The sequence below is a fragment of the Python bivittatus genome, unplaced genomic scaffold, assembly GCF_059951505.1.
Source record: "Python bivittatus isolate LINGU-HERP-01145 unplaced genomic scaffold, Pbiv_v1 ctg000440_np1212, whole genome shotgun sequence".
In the NCBI taxonomy this organism is placed as follows: Eukaryota; Metazoa; Chordata; class Lepidosauria; order Squamata; family Pythonidae; genus Python; species Python bivittatus.
Window position 1 is genome coordinate 3,251,963 of NW_028277063.1, and position 12,663 is coordinate 3,264,625.

Genomic DNA, 12,663 nt, shown 5'->3' on the forward strand with positions numbered 1-12,663 from the left:
AAGCACTCTACTAACAGCAAGTACGGCAGTGACTACATTTCATGATGCACATACATATCTACAACAAGAGAGAAGAGGTCTATGCTTCTTTGAGATGGGTTCTTTAAATGGTTGATATAAATCTTACAAACCTAGCTTTACTAGAAGTTTAGGATGCAGATCACTCATACATTATTTCATATAAGCTCCATTCAAAAAGCTGGGTTTCTCAGGAAGACTTGCACAATACCTTATATTCCAGATGAACTGTTTCCCATGGAATCAGCAACTTGGAAAGAGTCCTAGGCAGGCCATGTAAACCAACCAGACTTGCTGGAAGGAATCCAGAGTTAGATCCTCAGTTTCCCCTAAGCTATAAATTCCCTATATTAAACATTTAGCTGAATAACTGACTCAAGCTTGCAGTCTTCACTTTCATACTTATTCTATGCAAATGTATTTTGTAACTGGTGATATAAACACACATTTTGATAACCTCGTACCTTTGGGTTGAGTCCAAATCTTTAAAAAATGATATATTTGAGTTGGTGTTATATATGAAAGGCAATATAGAAATATAGCATTATTATTACTATTATTGGTAGCCAAAGAGTTCATAGAGTGAAATAGCTCATTATGAATTTCTGTGCCTCTGGATAATTATTTTCTGTGCCAATCACAAAGATTTTGTAGATTGGTTTGATGATAGTCTTGGAAAGGCATGGTCACAAACTAAAAATAAACTAGAATTAGGTAAAAGAACAGAAACAGGATCCTACTGAACTCAGTCAAAAGCCCATCCAGTTCTGTACACTGGATACTTTGGCAAAGCCCAGCACAGAGCACAAGACAAAGAAACTGCACCCATTCCACCCCTCCAAAAGGAAACAAGTTTAGCAGATGGGCAGAGAGGCGGAGGAAGTAATGAGACACACCACTGGGTGATTTTAAAAAGCTGAACCACAGTTGAGTTTGAGGCAGTGCTGAATCCATCCAGAGCATCACAGAATATGGGGGAAAGGCTGATTTTTGTTCTGCTGCAGGGTACAAACAGTTATGGAGGGATAGATTTTCATCAGTAAAACAGCATGCTGAGAAAAGGTAACCACCTTCTAATTCCAGTGTCTGTTTCAGTAGACACTGTCTGTTTCAGTGGAATGGTGTCTTCAGTGGATGCTGTCTGTTTCAATGGAAACTGTCTGTTTCCATTGAAACAGTTTCCTTTGAAAACACCACAGAAGAATAGGACATCAGCTTGCATGTTAAAAAAAATATATTATCCTAATAACTCTTAAATAACCATGTAGGAAGGCTATATTATTATTATTATTATTATTATTATTATTATTATTATTATTATTATTATTATATACACAACAACATGAAATCACAGCTGCCTGTTCTTTAGCTGGTGTTGGCCTTCATTCGCATCAAGTTCTTCCCAGGAACCTAGGCTGTCGTAATGTATTGGCATAGTATACGCATGGATCCAAGCAGCGTGGCCTTTTGTAATTGACAGATGGAAATTCTGTCAATGTGCCGATTTTCTAAGTGCTGTCCAAGGTTTTTAAGTATGGCACCCAGTGTGCTGATAGCCACTAAGACCACCACTGCCTGTTTATACCATAATCTTTCAACTTCGGTTTTCAGATCTTAATACTTTATGATTTTGTCCAATTCTTTGTCTTTTATTCCACTATCCCTGGTATTGCCATATCAATTATCCATACTTTCTTTTCAACCACAGTTAAATCTGGCGCTTTATGCACTAAAACTTTATCAGTTTGTATTTGGAAATCCCACCGTATTTTAACCTGCTCATTTTCGACTACTGTTTCAACTATATGTTCCCACCAGTTTTTCATTATTGGCAGATGATGATGATGACAATTCCTATTTGGCACCCAGAGGAGATAGCAAGGCTGAGGGGGAGAGAAGCCAGCTAGCCTCAGGCCATCTTGGGGGTTCAGCAGTGATTTGTAGTGAAGACTTCCTCAATCAACTCAGTGTTCAATGTCTCATTCAGCCCATCATTCCTCTTCTCTCCATAAAGGGTGGGAAACCAGGGCCAAGAGTCCATTAAATCGCCCCTATTCAGCAAAAGTAATCGCAAGGTAAGGAAAAGCAACAGGCTGTCTGCAGCAAGTACACTCTGCTTTACTTCAAAGCAGAAAGTGTGACTATTGGGGAAATATCCTTGGCACAGAAATGACAGAGGGTGGGTGAGCATATCTGTTTGGGGCCATGGAATAGCAGCCTCAGCAGTGCTGCCTGTCCATTCAATCTCGCACTTGCATCAAGAGATTTCCCGCACCTGTTTCCTGAGTTATTATTCCAGAGAAGACTTGTTTTCCCTTTGCCATACTCCACTTCATAGGCAGAGGATGGGGTTGTCCTGGTAGGGTGTGTAATCACTTTCTCGACCCCAATTTCGATTTTGGGTGTGTGCTTGCTCAGTACGTGAGCGTGCATTTCCCTTCCAACTATTTTCCTTAGCCAGTATGCCTGGGTGTGGGGAAAGGAGTGGTGTTTATGTCCTGGCTTCACACCTTTCCCGTTCATTATCTCTCGTGTATTTTGAGGTGTGGATCCTATGTGTGTATACAGGATCTTGTTTGAGAAGGCAAAAATCTTGGCAAGGCAATCTTGGGTTTTTGTTTGAAGCCTCAGATTTTGTGATTCCTTATATGGTAAAATAAACTGTGATACTTTCTTGGCTCTTTCTGTTTGTGCATAAATCACCTGTTAAGATCTGGATCAAAACCAGGATATGAGAGGAGGATTCAATCCTTTCTTGTACTGTTTTTCCAATTAAAACCAACTTGTCCTCTGAAGCAGCTGTCCATAACTATGTGTTCATATATATTGGACTACAGCTCCAGTTGTCAAGATAATAGGAAGATAGCTACGATAGTCCAACACATCTAAACAGCACAAGAGGAAAAATCTGTCTTGAATGAACTATTGAGAAAATGTACTAATAAAGGTTTCCACAGACAACTTACATATGTTCTTAATTTAAAGAGGTTGGAGAAGAAAATACTTCTTCAGAGGTAGCGCAAACAAATAGAACAAGGTCTAAACTAAAACATAAATAAATCTGAAGATTGGGGAAATCAAAGTTTCATATAAAAGAATCTGGGGACAAAAGCATTTAAAAATACCTAAAGATTTCAGTTGTTAGAAACATATTTATTGGGAGTGATTTTTCTCTTTGATTTTTTAACAATACTTCTGTTTGCATTTTGTTCTCTTTTGGCGGGGCGAAGATTCACAAATCTGCTCAAGTAACTAATAGTTGAACTGGAACAGGATGAAAGTGTACTTGCTGTTGCACCTCCCAGGCTATCTTCATAAAGGCAGTGGGAGATAGATCTTCATATCTTGCCAGGAAAAATTCCCTGTTTACGTTGCTCATCCCACTGATTTATCTGAAGAGCAAATAAGAACCTTAAGGAAGCTTAAGCACAGGCACAAGATATTATGGTTCTTGGAACAACAACAAAAATAGCAATATTCCTCCCTATGACATTGAAAATTTCAAAATCACTTAGGCCACCTTTTCTTACCTCATGTCTTGCAGATGTGCTTGCCGTCATCTCTCAAATTCCTAGACAGCAAACCCAGCAGTTTATGTAGACTAAATTATCTGGGGGTTCCTGGACTGGGGAACAGTGATCAAAGCGATTTACCATTTTTTGTCCATTAATGATAATCTAATATTTACCGTCTCACGTGCCTTCGCCAAGGAAAGATTGATACAGACACTGTTTGAAGAAATACTGTAATCAGGAATCACATCCTTGCATTATAGTAAATGGACTTGATCCAGATTTACAGCCTTTTCACAGTGGCAAAGTGATCCTTGATGGAATCCAGCCCTTGCTGTGATGACAGAAAGAGCTGCTGACATACTGATGCATTGCTGTCCTGTGTGTTTTGCTGCTAGCTGGTGTGTTATGGTTCAGAAAAAAAAGTAGGATAAGTCCTTTACAATCATGGCTGAGACAAGGCCACATCATAGGCTCTCCTGTTATATTATAATTAACTAATAAAGATAGGCAGGTTAGTCTGAAGCACTTCTGGATATTGGGCACCTTTGAAAATATTTATCAGACTGAGGATCAGTCTACTACTAGAGGTTTTGTGAATATTATGCACATGTTTAAATGGTCACAAACCTATAATAAACAATCAAGACTTTTCAAAATGAGGCCATGTTCATGGATATGGCAAAATGGTATGGGATGAATGCAGTTGTAATGTTCTTTTGAAAGGGGTGAACAGGTTACTAGACTTTCCAGAAAGTACATATTTTGCCAATTGAAATGATCCAACGCCCCAAAAAGGAAGGAAGGAAGGAAGGAAGGAAGGAAGGAAGGAAGGAAGGAAGGAAGGAAGGAAGGAAGGAAGGAAGGAAGGCAGGCAGGCAGGCAGGCAGGCAGGCAGGCAGGCAGACTGGCCAGCCGGCCGGCTGGCTGGCTGGCCACTGATTCTGTAGAAAAGGAGGGTAATGACTGCTGTTTTCCTCCATATCTGATGCTTCTACTTACCCAAGAGGTGGGACACAAGGATTTGAAAACCTTATGGTACCATTCACACTTTTGCACATCCTTGCCTTTCTCCTTCATGATCTTCAGGCAGCGGTAATAATCTGCAAGGACAGAGGAGAGGCTAATGTCTTCTGATGATAATTGTTCAACTCTTGAAATAGGAATGAGAAATTCACATTGAATCCTTTCTTCATTAAGATGTTTATTGGGTGACTTAGGGCCAGTATCTCTCAGGCTAACGACAAGTTTCTTGTGAGGATAAAGTGATGGTAGTGTGGATAACCATACATAAATGCAAGAAATACATAGCAACATCCATTGTGCTTATTCAAAGTTTAATATACAGTAAAGTTGTAGCAGGTGCATCACGCAACATCTGGAATCAGGTTCTTTGCAAATACTATTACTGTAAATTGTTGAGCTCTGAAGAAATACATTCAGATCAAATATTCCAACCTGAATTACCAGTGGTAGCACCTGAAGCAAAGCACAACTTTTTCTTTGGTTCCTTGGACATGAACAATGTAGTCCTGAGAAGTAAGTTTCACTAAGTACAATGGCAAACTATTCAAGTTACTAGTTTCTTTTTTGCCAGATGCATATAGCAATTTCCCCCCAGCACTTGGGTTTCTTTATCTGTATTTAAAATATGCTACTGAAATGACAAACTGGACAGGCGAAGAAAGACACTCAAGCTTACTTTATAAGCCTTCATGGCTCAGAAGCTGTTCAGCAGAATTATCCTAACTCTTATGGCCACATCTTCTCTTTTACCTACCCAAGTAATTCTGGTAGCAGTTACGGGTCTGGTTGGTGAATGGAAAGCGAGCATCAAAAGGAGCTGTGAAATGGCCAACCCGTCTTTTCTTGCTGGAGTCTTGTGTAGCAGCTGAAACACTCTGCATTTCTGAGAAAGTGAAAAGGAGAGAAAGAGAGGGAGAGGGAAGGTGTATTGGCAAAATATGGAGGATTCAAGTTGATACGCTGCTTGTCCTTTCTCAGAACAAATCATCTTCTCAAAGAAGCCCTCATTCCAGAGATTCAAGTAACTAACCTATCCAATTAATCACTCCCACCGAGGACAAGTAACCATTCCAATGATTCTTACTCCCTTTCCAGGTAGCTGAAGGTTTCTGGCTCAGAAATAGCTTCTCCTTATTGATTTCTCTTTGCTAAGGACCTGCAAAGTTAATAACACCTAGTTCTTATTAAAACATAGTCTTCATCCCAATCCAGCTTGGGACTTTATCCTAGCAGTTTTCTTCTCTTCCAAATTACTTCTTTCAAACTTTACTATGGAAATTGCCCTTCATTTCCAACTTGCATAACCTCCCCTCCTGTTTACTTTCTCACTTGACATGGCCGTCGCCTAGTCATTAACTCTCATAGCAGCTCAGGGTGGCTCCTCCCAACTCCTGCAAGCTGACTTCTTTGAACTCCAGTCCAATCCTCATTTCTCACTTTTCTGCTGTTTATAACATCTCTGCTCAACATACACTATTGACGCTTGCAGAGTTGCCTAATCACTCATCTGGGGTAAATTCTTCATTCTGCCTTCTACTTTCCTTTCAGATTAATTTATGGCAAATTAAGAGCAAATGAAGAGGATGGAATCAGTTGGGGGCCAAAGCACTAGAAGAAGGCCTTAACCATTGTCTCTATCTAAGTTTCCCTCCTCATGGGAGGAATTATACAGCTTCCTGTCAAGAATTCGTAATAAAAAACTTGAGGTGCAAACTTATGTAAACAAGGAATCCCAGGGTGTTTTGGCCACAGATGCTCTGCTGCTTTGTCACAGATCATTTTAATCTTTCACTGTAGAGCCCAAGTCAGGTTGAGGTCCTAGTCAATAATTGATCTCAGACATAGCTAAATAGCATCGGACTCAGAGTTGATTATTATTTGGATAAGAGACCACCATGAAAGCTTATAGCTCTAGGTTACACTGGGAAGACCCCCCTCCCCCCCCAAATTCCAGAAGACAGGAATGACAAATCACATCCATTTTGTTGCCAAGAGTGTGGCTTGAAGGCTGCTTTACTTTTTTTTCTGTACAGAATTCTGAGCTCCCCCTACTGGAGATAATTTGATTAAGATGCATCTGATTATCACTTTGGATGGGACTTTTTTTTTTAAGGAAAAGAAGTACAGTAATCAAAGATTTTTTAAAACCACCACAACTGATTGTCCAAACAGTCATCCCTCTTTAATAGTGGCAAACATACCTCCCTGCATTGGCTTTTAAATATCATACCTCAGCCTGACACCCAACCTCATTCTTATCAATCCCTCTCTGCTTCCAAACCTGTTTTCCCCCTCCAGCTAAAAATATCAGGAAGAAACCTCTGTCTCTACACTCCCCCCCAAATTTATTAATTTATTGTATCAAACAGCTGAGGTGCCTTCTAGCCCCTAGAGAGGAAAAGTGAGGGGGGCATTTCCTTGGTCTGACTCAGGAGCTGGAAACCAGCAGGCCTCAGCTCACCTGTAGCCTCAACCACATCTTAAAAGGCCCCCGGTTTTAATTCATTGCTTTGTAGCCTTGAATGAAAATAATCATGTCAAATATTTAACCGCAGGTTGGGTGGGGCTCCTTCCATGGCTTCCCTCTGCCCCCTCCAATCTTGCCTATTCCTATTCCTGAAAGATTATCCCTGACCAAAAGCAACCCCTTGTCAAAGGAGAGGTTGAATAGTCCTGTACAAGACAGGATTGTCATTTTGGGGGGAACCACAAACAGGAAAGGGAATCACTCTCAGTGCCTTGAATGAGTGCCCTGCCCCATCCAGACCTTTGAGGTGGGGGGGGGGTTGAGGAGAAACCCTTCTGGAGCCAACCCTGGGATAAGACACCACGGGGTAACAGCAAACTAGCCACCTTTTTCTAGAGAATGAACTAGGGTTTACGCTGCTTTCTCCCACCTCAGTTAGATTAGAAATAACTGCCAGAATTTCTGGGAATGGGAGAATATTGTTTAAAAAATGGGCCAATCAGGTGTGCAGCTACTGCTCTGCTGCCTAATGATTGGCTGGAGGCATAGAATCTTCTGGAAGTGGCATAGAGGAAGGAACACATGGGATTCTCCGGTGAAGTGAGGCAACAAAGCAGCTCCTTTTCACAGGATGGTGGAAACATGCCACTCAAGCAGCACTAACTGGGAAACACCGTTTACTCTCACTTTTGGTAGAAAATGTCAGTCTGGAAAATTCCATTCTGGTTGGCTCTAGTGTGTGTATATACACTGCAGCATGGAGATTGGCAGCCCCCAAGCTTGGCTGATCTCAAAAAGCTAAGCCAGCCTGGATCAGATCTGGTTAGAATTTGGATAGGAATCACCAGGAATACCCAGGACTAGAAAGTTGAAAAAACATCTGGATGAAAACAGCAGCAAATCGTTTCCAAACTGTGGCCAAGACAGCTTTACAGATGTGTCTATGCAGTCACAAGGATCTGAGCTTGACTTGGAGACTTTACTTTTTATATTATTTATTTATCGTATGGCACATTCACATCGCAATTCAGTGGAATAAAAGCACAAAAGATAAAATACAAAATATGAAATATAAAATATAAAATTATAAACATATGTCTAGATTACAAATATAACTTTTTATTTCATTTGTCACAGCCAGGAAATAAATACTTTTTATATATGTGTGATTAAGTGTGTACAGCTAAGATATACCCGTGCAAAGCGTCGGCAACAAAAGCTAATACAGATAAGAGCTAATGCAGATTTGAAGTTGATGTGTAAATCTTCCTGATTCAATTTTTTCCCCCAATGAAAGCATATTTTGGATCAGTTACTCCCTATAAGAGATAGTCAAATGTAGAATTATGTTTTTTTTAACATCATAGCCACATGGATTTTAGCAGTAACTATCCTCAAAGGAGTGATGGCACATATTTTTTAAAACATGGAAGTACAGGTAGTCCTTGGCTTACATCCATTCGTTCAGCGACCATTCAAAGTTATGACGGCGTTGAAAAAGAATAGGCATATGACCAATCCTTGAAGTTTCAGCCATCGCAGCACCCCTGTGGTCACATGATTGTGAACTAGGCACTCGGGTGCCTGGCTTGTGATTACGATGTCACAGGGAGCTGTGGTTGGGTGATCATCATTTGTGACCTTCCCTGCTGGCTTCCCACAAGTCAATGGGGAAGCTGGCAGGGAAGATTGCAAGTCACTCTGGTAAGTCCCCCCCAGCCTTCCTGCACTTGCACTGTACCGCAGCACCCTCCTCCCCTGGACTCTCCCAACTCACTGGCAGCCTGTGCTGGGCCTCCCAGGGTCTCCCTGGCTTCCTCTACCCCCACACGGCACCCCCACAATCCTTACCTGGGACTCCCGCTGCTCCCCACTTAGTAACCTGTGCATCTTGGGGTTACAAAGGCAACTAGGACTGCTGGGATTGTCGCTAAGTGATCCGGTCATATGATGTTGCACTTTATAACTGCATCGCTTAGCGATGGCAATCCCGGTCCCAATTGCCGTCGTAACCCGAGAGCTACCTGTGTTTAATGTCAAAACTCTGGGAAATTTCCCACAGTTGTCTTTCAAGCAAGCCAGCAACTGCCACTGCCGTGCTTTGTGGGTCAAATTCACTCTTCTTGCATCTGGCTTGACAGCAACTGTGAATTCTGGATTCTGTATGTGACGTTTCTACCAGTGAATTCTGATTAGGTTTGACCCCAGCAAGGAAGAAAAGATGCATAGAATCCTGGATTGGAAGGCCATTTAGGGCACTGAATTCTACTCCCTGCTTAGGGAAAGAATCCAAATTAAAGCATTTCCAGCTGTCTAGCCTCTGCTTGAACATATTCAGTGAAGGGGAGTCAACCACTTCTTGGAGTAACTGGTTCTGCTGTTAAACTTGTACTCAAAATGTCATGGGGTTCTTTCGGGCTCTGCTGAATCAAGATATATTATGCATTCCTATAATCTACTAAATTACATTAAACATTGCTTATTATTTAAAAATGTTTATTAAAAATATGTTTTGGTCATTGGCATATCTATAGCAACCACTTGCACTTGATTACTTCAAAACTTGATTTGCTAGGCAATAGAGGCTGAGACTGGGAGCAAACGATCTGTGGACATCATCAAAACAGGGTATTTTCAAACTGGTTCATGTACAAGGTCTGACAAGAGCAGGGAAGTAAAACACATTAGAGGATATTTTTCTGTTTACAATATTTCTGCCCTGCTTTCTACTTTTAAAAAGCCTTCAAGACAGCTTGCAAAGCAAATACAATTATGTCTATAAAACAGAGGTTAACAATATTTTCAGGCATTCTGTACAAACAACATTTTTAAAAAGGTCAATTTCTTGCAAGATCATCATTCTAGACATTTCAACAATCTCTCCCCCAAGATCTCACACATTCTTGCATGAACTTTTGGGAGAAGTGATCTCATGAACAGTTCTTTGATTTTTTTTTAAAAAAGGAAATTTTAAATCTTTTATTTATGTTGACCCCAGATACCATGTAGGATCAAAATACAGGTAGTCCTCACTTAACAACCATTTGTTTAGTGACTGTTCAAAGTTACAATGGTGCTGAACAAAGGGACTTAGAGCTGGTCCTCGGATTTACAACCATCTCAGCACCCCCTTGGTCACATGATCATGATCCAGGCACTTGGCAACCAGCTTGCACTTATGATATTTGCAGCATCCCAGGGTCATGTGATTGCCATTTGCGACCTTCCCAGCTGGCTTCTGGCAAGCAAAATCAATGAGGAATCATGTGATTTGATTAACAACCACGTGATTCACTTAATGGCTGCAGTGATTCACTTAATGACCACTGCAAAAGAGATCATAAAATTGGGTGTGACTCACTTAACAACCACCCCACTTAACAATGAATTTTCTGGTCCCTATTGTGGTTGTTAAGCAAGGACTACCTGTAAACAGGAGCTGCAAAAAAGTACAATTGTTCTCACTTTCTGCTTGACTAGTCCTTTTTTTAAGATCTTCACCAAAGACTTAATAAAGATTCTGGTTATAAAAACAGACACTAGATAAACATATATGCACACAATCACACAAAATCAATACTGCTTTTTTCTGTTGGCAGACTAGCCACAGTAATTCTCTTCTCCGATCAAATTTTTTTCTAACCACTTAGAAAACCAATTTCTTTGTCAAGATCCCCACGTTCTTGTTCTAATCCAGTAAAATCTACCTTTCAGAAGAGACATAGTTGTTGCCTGATCTGAGATTACAATTCTTTGAGTTTTAGGACTGGGGGTAAGAGGACTGAGACCATCTCTATCCAGGCCAGGGCTCACTGATGCAGTTCTAGAGAAAGCGAGAGAGAATCCAGTTAGGATCTCATCCACTTTGCCTTCTTTCTGGACCCTGCCTTCTACAGGATGCCCATAGCCTCAGGCTATATGGCGGCTTATACAACTGAGATAAATCTTGAAACAATTATCGGGAATTTGGGTTAGATATGAATTCTCTAGATCTCCTTTTTTCCCCACAAGTCAGTGCTAGATCCCTAATTTTCTCTCCCTTCCAGTCCGAACTGCTTGTCCCAGTGTTGTTTTTCCCCAAACACCCTTCACCCTCTGTTCAAATATATTACAGGTAGTTCTCGTTTAGCTAAGGACTGCTTCCTTTAGTGACTGTTCACAGTTACAGTGGTGATGAAAAAATAACTTTACAACCAATCTTCGTATTTACGACCTTCATAGGTCCATAAAGCAAAGGAAAGCTGAAGTAAGATCATAAGCACAGTCACGGTTTCACTTAGCGACCACTTTGGTTAATGACCAAGTTGCCAGTCCCAATTGTGGTCACTAAATGAGGACTATCTGAACTCTGCACAATCATAGGATGTGCTACTGACTCCTGAGAACCTCAGCCCTTCCATTTCTTTTTTTAAGAATCACATATTTGTGAAGAGACTTCACAACTTTGGTAACTTGTAGACAATAGATGCCACAGGAGGCAGCACCACCGAGCTGGCCTCAGATGATCTGGAAAAAAGCTATGCAGGACCAGCCCTAGTTGGTACTTAAATGGGAACTTACAGCTACATGGGAAAGTTTTAAAAAGTATTCCAGAAGCAAGCAATGGCAAACCAGTTCCATATCACTGGAAATAGTCCCCGTGTTCCATTGTGGATCACCGTCCCTCCCTTCTCCCCCTGTCCCCTTGCTCTGGAATTGTATCCCATGAACTGGAATACAGTAACTCACATATATTTTAAAAAGGCAGTCGAGCAGGAAAAAGTAGGAAAAATGGGCAACTCACGTCTCCCTCCCAGAAAGGATAGCTTTGCTAATTCAGGGACAAATTTCATCTATTTAGAAGGCTGCTGCCAAGTAGAATAAAGTAACAGTAATAAAGCACTTAGGCACCCATGGCGGGGGGGGGGGGGCAAGGGACACTACATACATTGCCAGGCAAACTCAGGCGCATTGTGAAACCGTAGCAAACATTTTGCCATTTTGGCATCATTGTGGCTAGAAAGAGATGTCTCTAATGGGGATGTAGGCTTTTGCTTAATCCTAAGCAAAATATGAAACAATTAGGAATGGAATCTCAAGGGAATAACTTTGCCTGCGAAAATTATATATGCTGTCTTTCTTTTGTTGCCAGATTTACACAGAAAAAAAAAATATTGTACCATGTGCATGGCCATAAAGGAAACCATGCACTGTAAAAATGCTCGGCTTGCACATGCCCTTCTCCTCTTCCTGAACAATCTGGAGGAGAAATAAAGCAGCATTCTGAATTTATTTTCCTTTTAGCAAGCTCCTGATTTCTTGTGTGCAAACAAGGAACTGTGGCTAGTTGTTAAACACACAACCAAAACAATGCAAAGTTTGTGGTTGACTTGACTTGACTTGAGAATCCACTAGAGTTTGCTTTAAAACGCAATTCCTGATTCACATGTAATAAGAAATTAGAAATCCACCAAGTGAAAGTGAATTCTACTTTACTCCTCCACTGGGTCATATAAGAGGATGAAGCTATTCTATTTGGCACATGGCATGTGAATTTTGCTGAACATTCACCAAGAGGGCTCAAAGTTATGTTTGAAATCTCTTAGCTGAATTTCAGAAATGAAAACTGTCCTTTAAGTTTTGGAAATCTCAGTTTCACAA

General features: G+C 40.8%; 1 protein-coding gene across 2 annotated transcripts; it reads right to left on the reverse strand.

Moving 5' to 3' along the window:
- Nucleotides 1-3,185: 3,185 nt before the first annotated feature.
- Nucleotides 3,186-5,437, reverse strand: COX6B2 (cytochrome c oxidase subunit 6B2). Of its 2 annotated transcripts, XM_025165828.2 has the most exons (3): nucleotides 5,311-5,437; nucleotides 4,533-4,633; nucleotides 3,186-3,410 (listed from the first exon to the last, which is right to left on the reverse strand). In XM_025165828.2, exons 1-3 carry the CDS (start codon nucleotides 5,435-5,437, stop codon nucleotides 3,357-3,359), a joined length of 282 nt encoding a protein of 93 aa, XP_025021596.1. In that variant the 3' UTR covers nucleotides 3,186-3,356. The 2 variants fall into 2 exon arrangements, 1 of the variants encoding a protein (XP_025021596.1); XR_015796482.1 differs by lacking the exons at nucleotides 4,533-4,633; nucleotides 5,311-5,437 and adding an exon at nucleotides 3,549-3,727.
- Nucleotides 5,438-12,663: the final 7,226 nt, after the last annotated feature.

Bases quoted from the DNA above. Each gene is read 5' to 3' on its own strand.
- COX6B2 (XM_025165828.2), bottom strand. From the start codon at position 5,437: ATGCAGAGTGTTTCAGCTGCTACACAAGACTCCAGCAAGAAAAGACGG. The intron at 4,634-5,310 runs GTAGGTAAAAGA...CTGTCCTTGCAG, and splicing joins CTGCTACCAGAATTACTTGG to ATTATTACCGCTGCCTGAAG. The intron at 3,411-4,532 runs GTAAGTAGAAGC...TTTGCTCTTCAG, and splicing joins CCTTGTGTCCCACCTCTTGG to ATAAATCAGTGGGATGAGCA.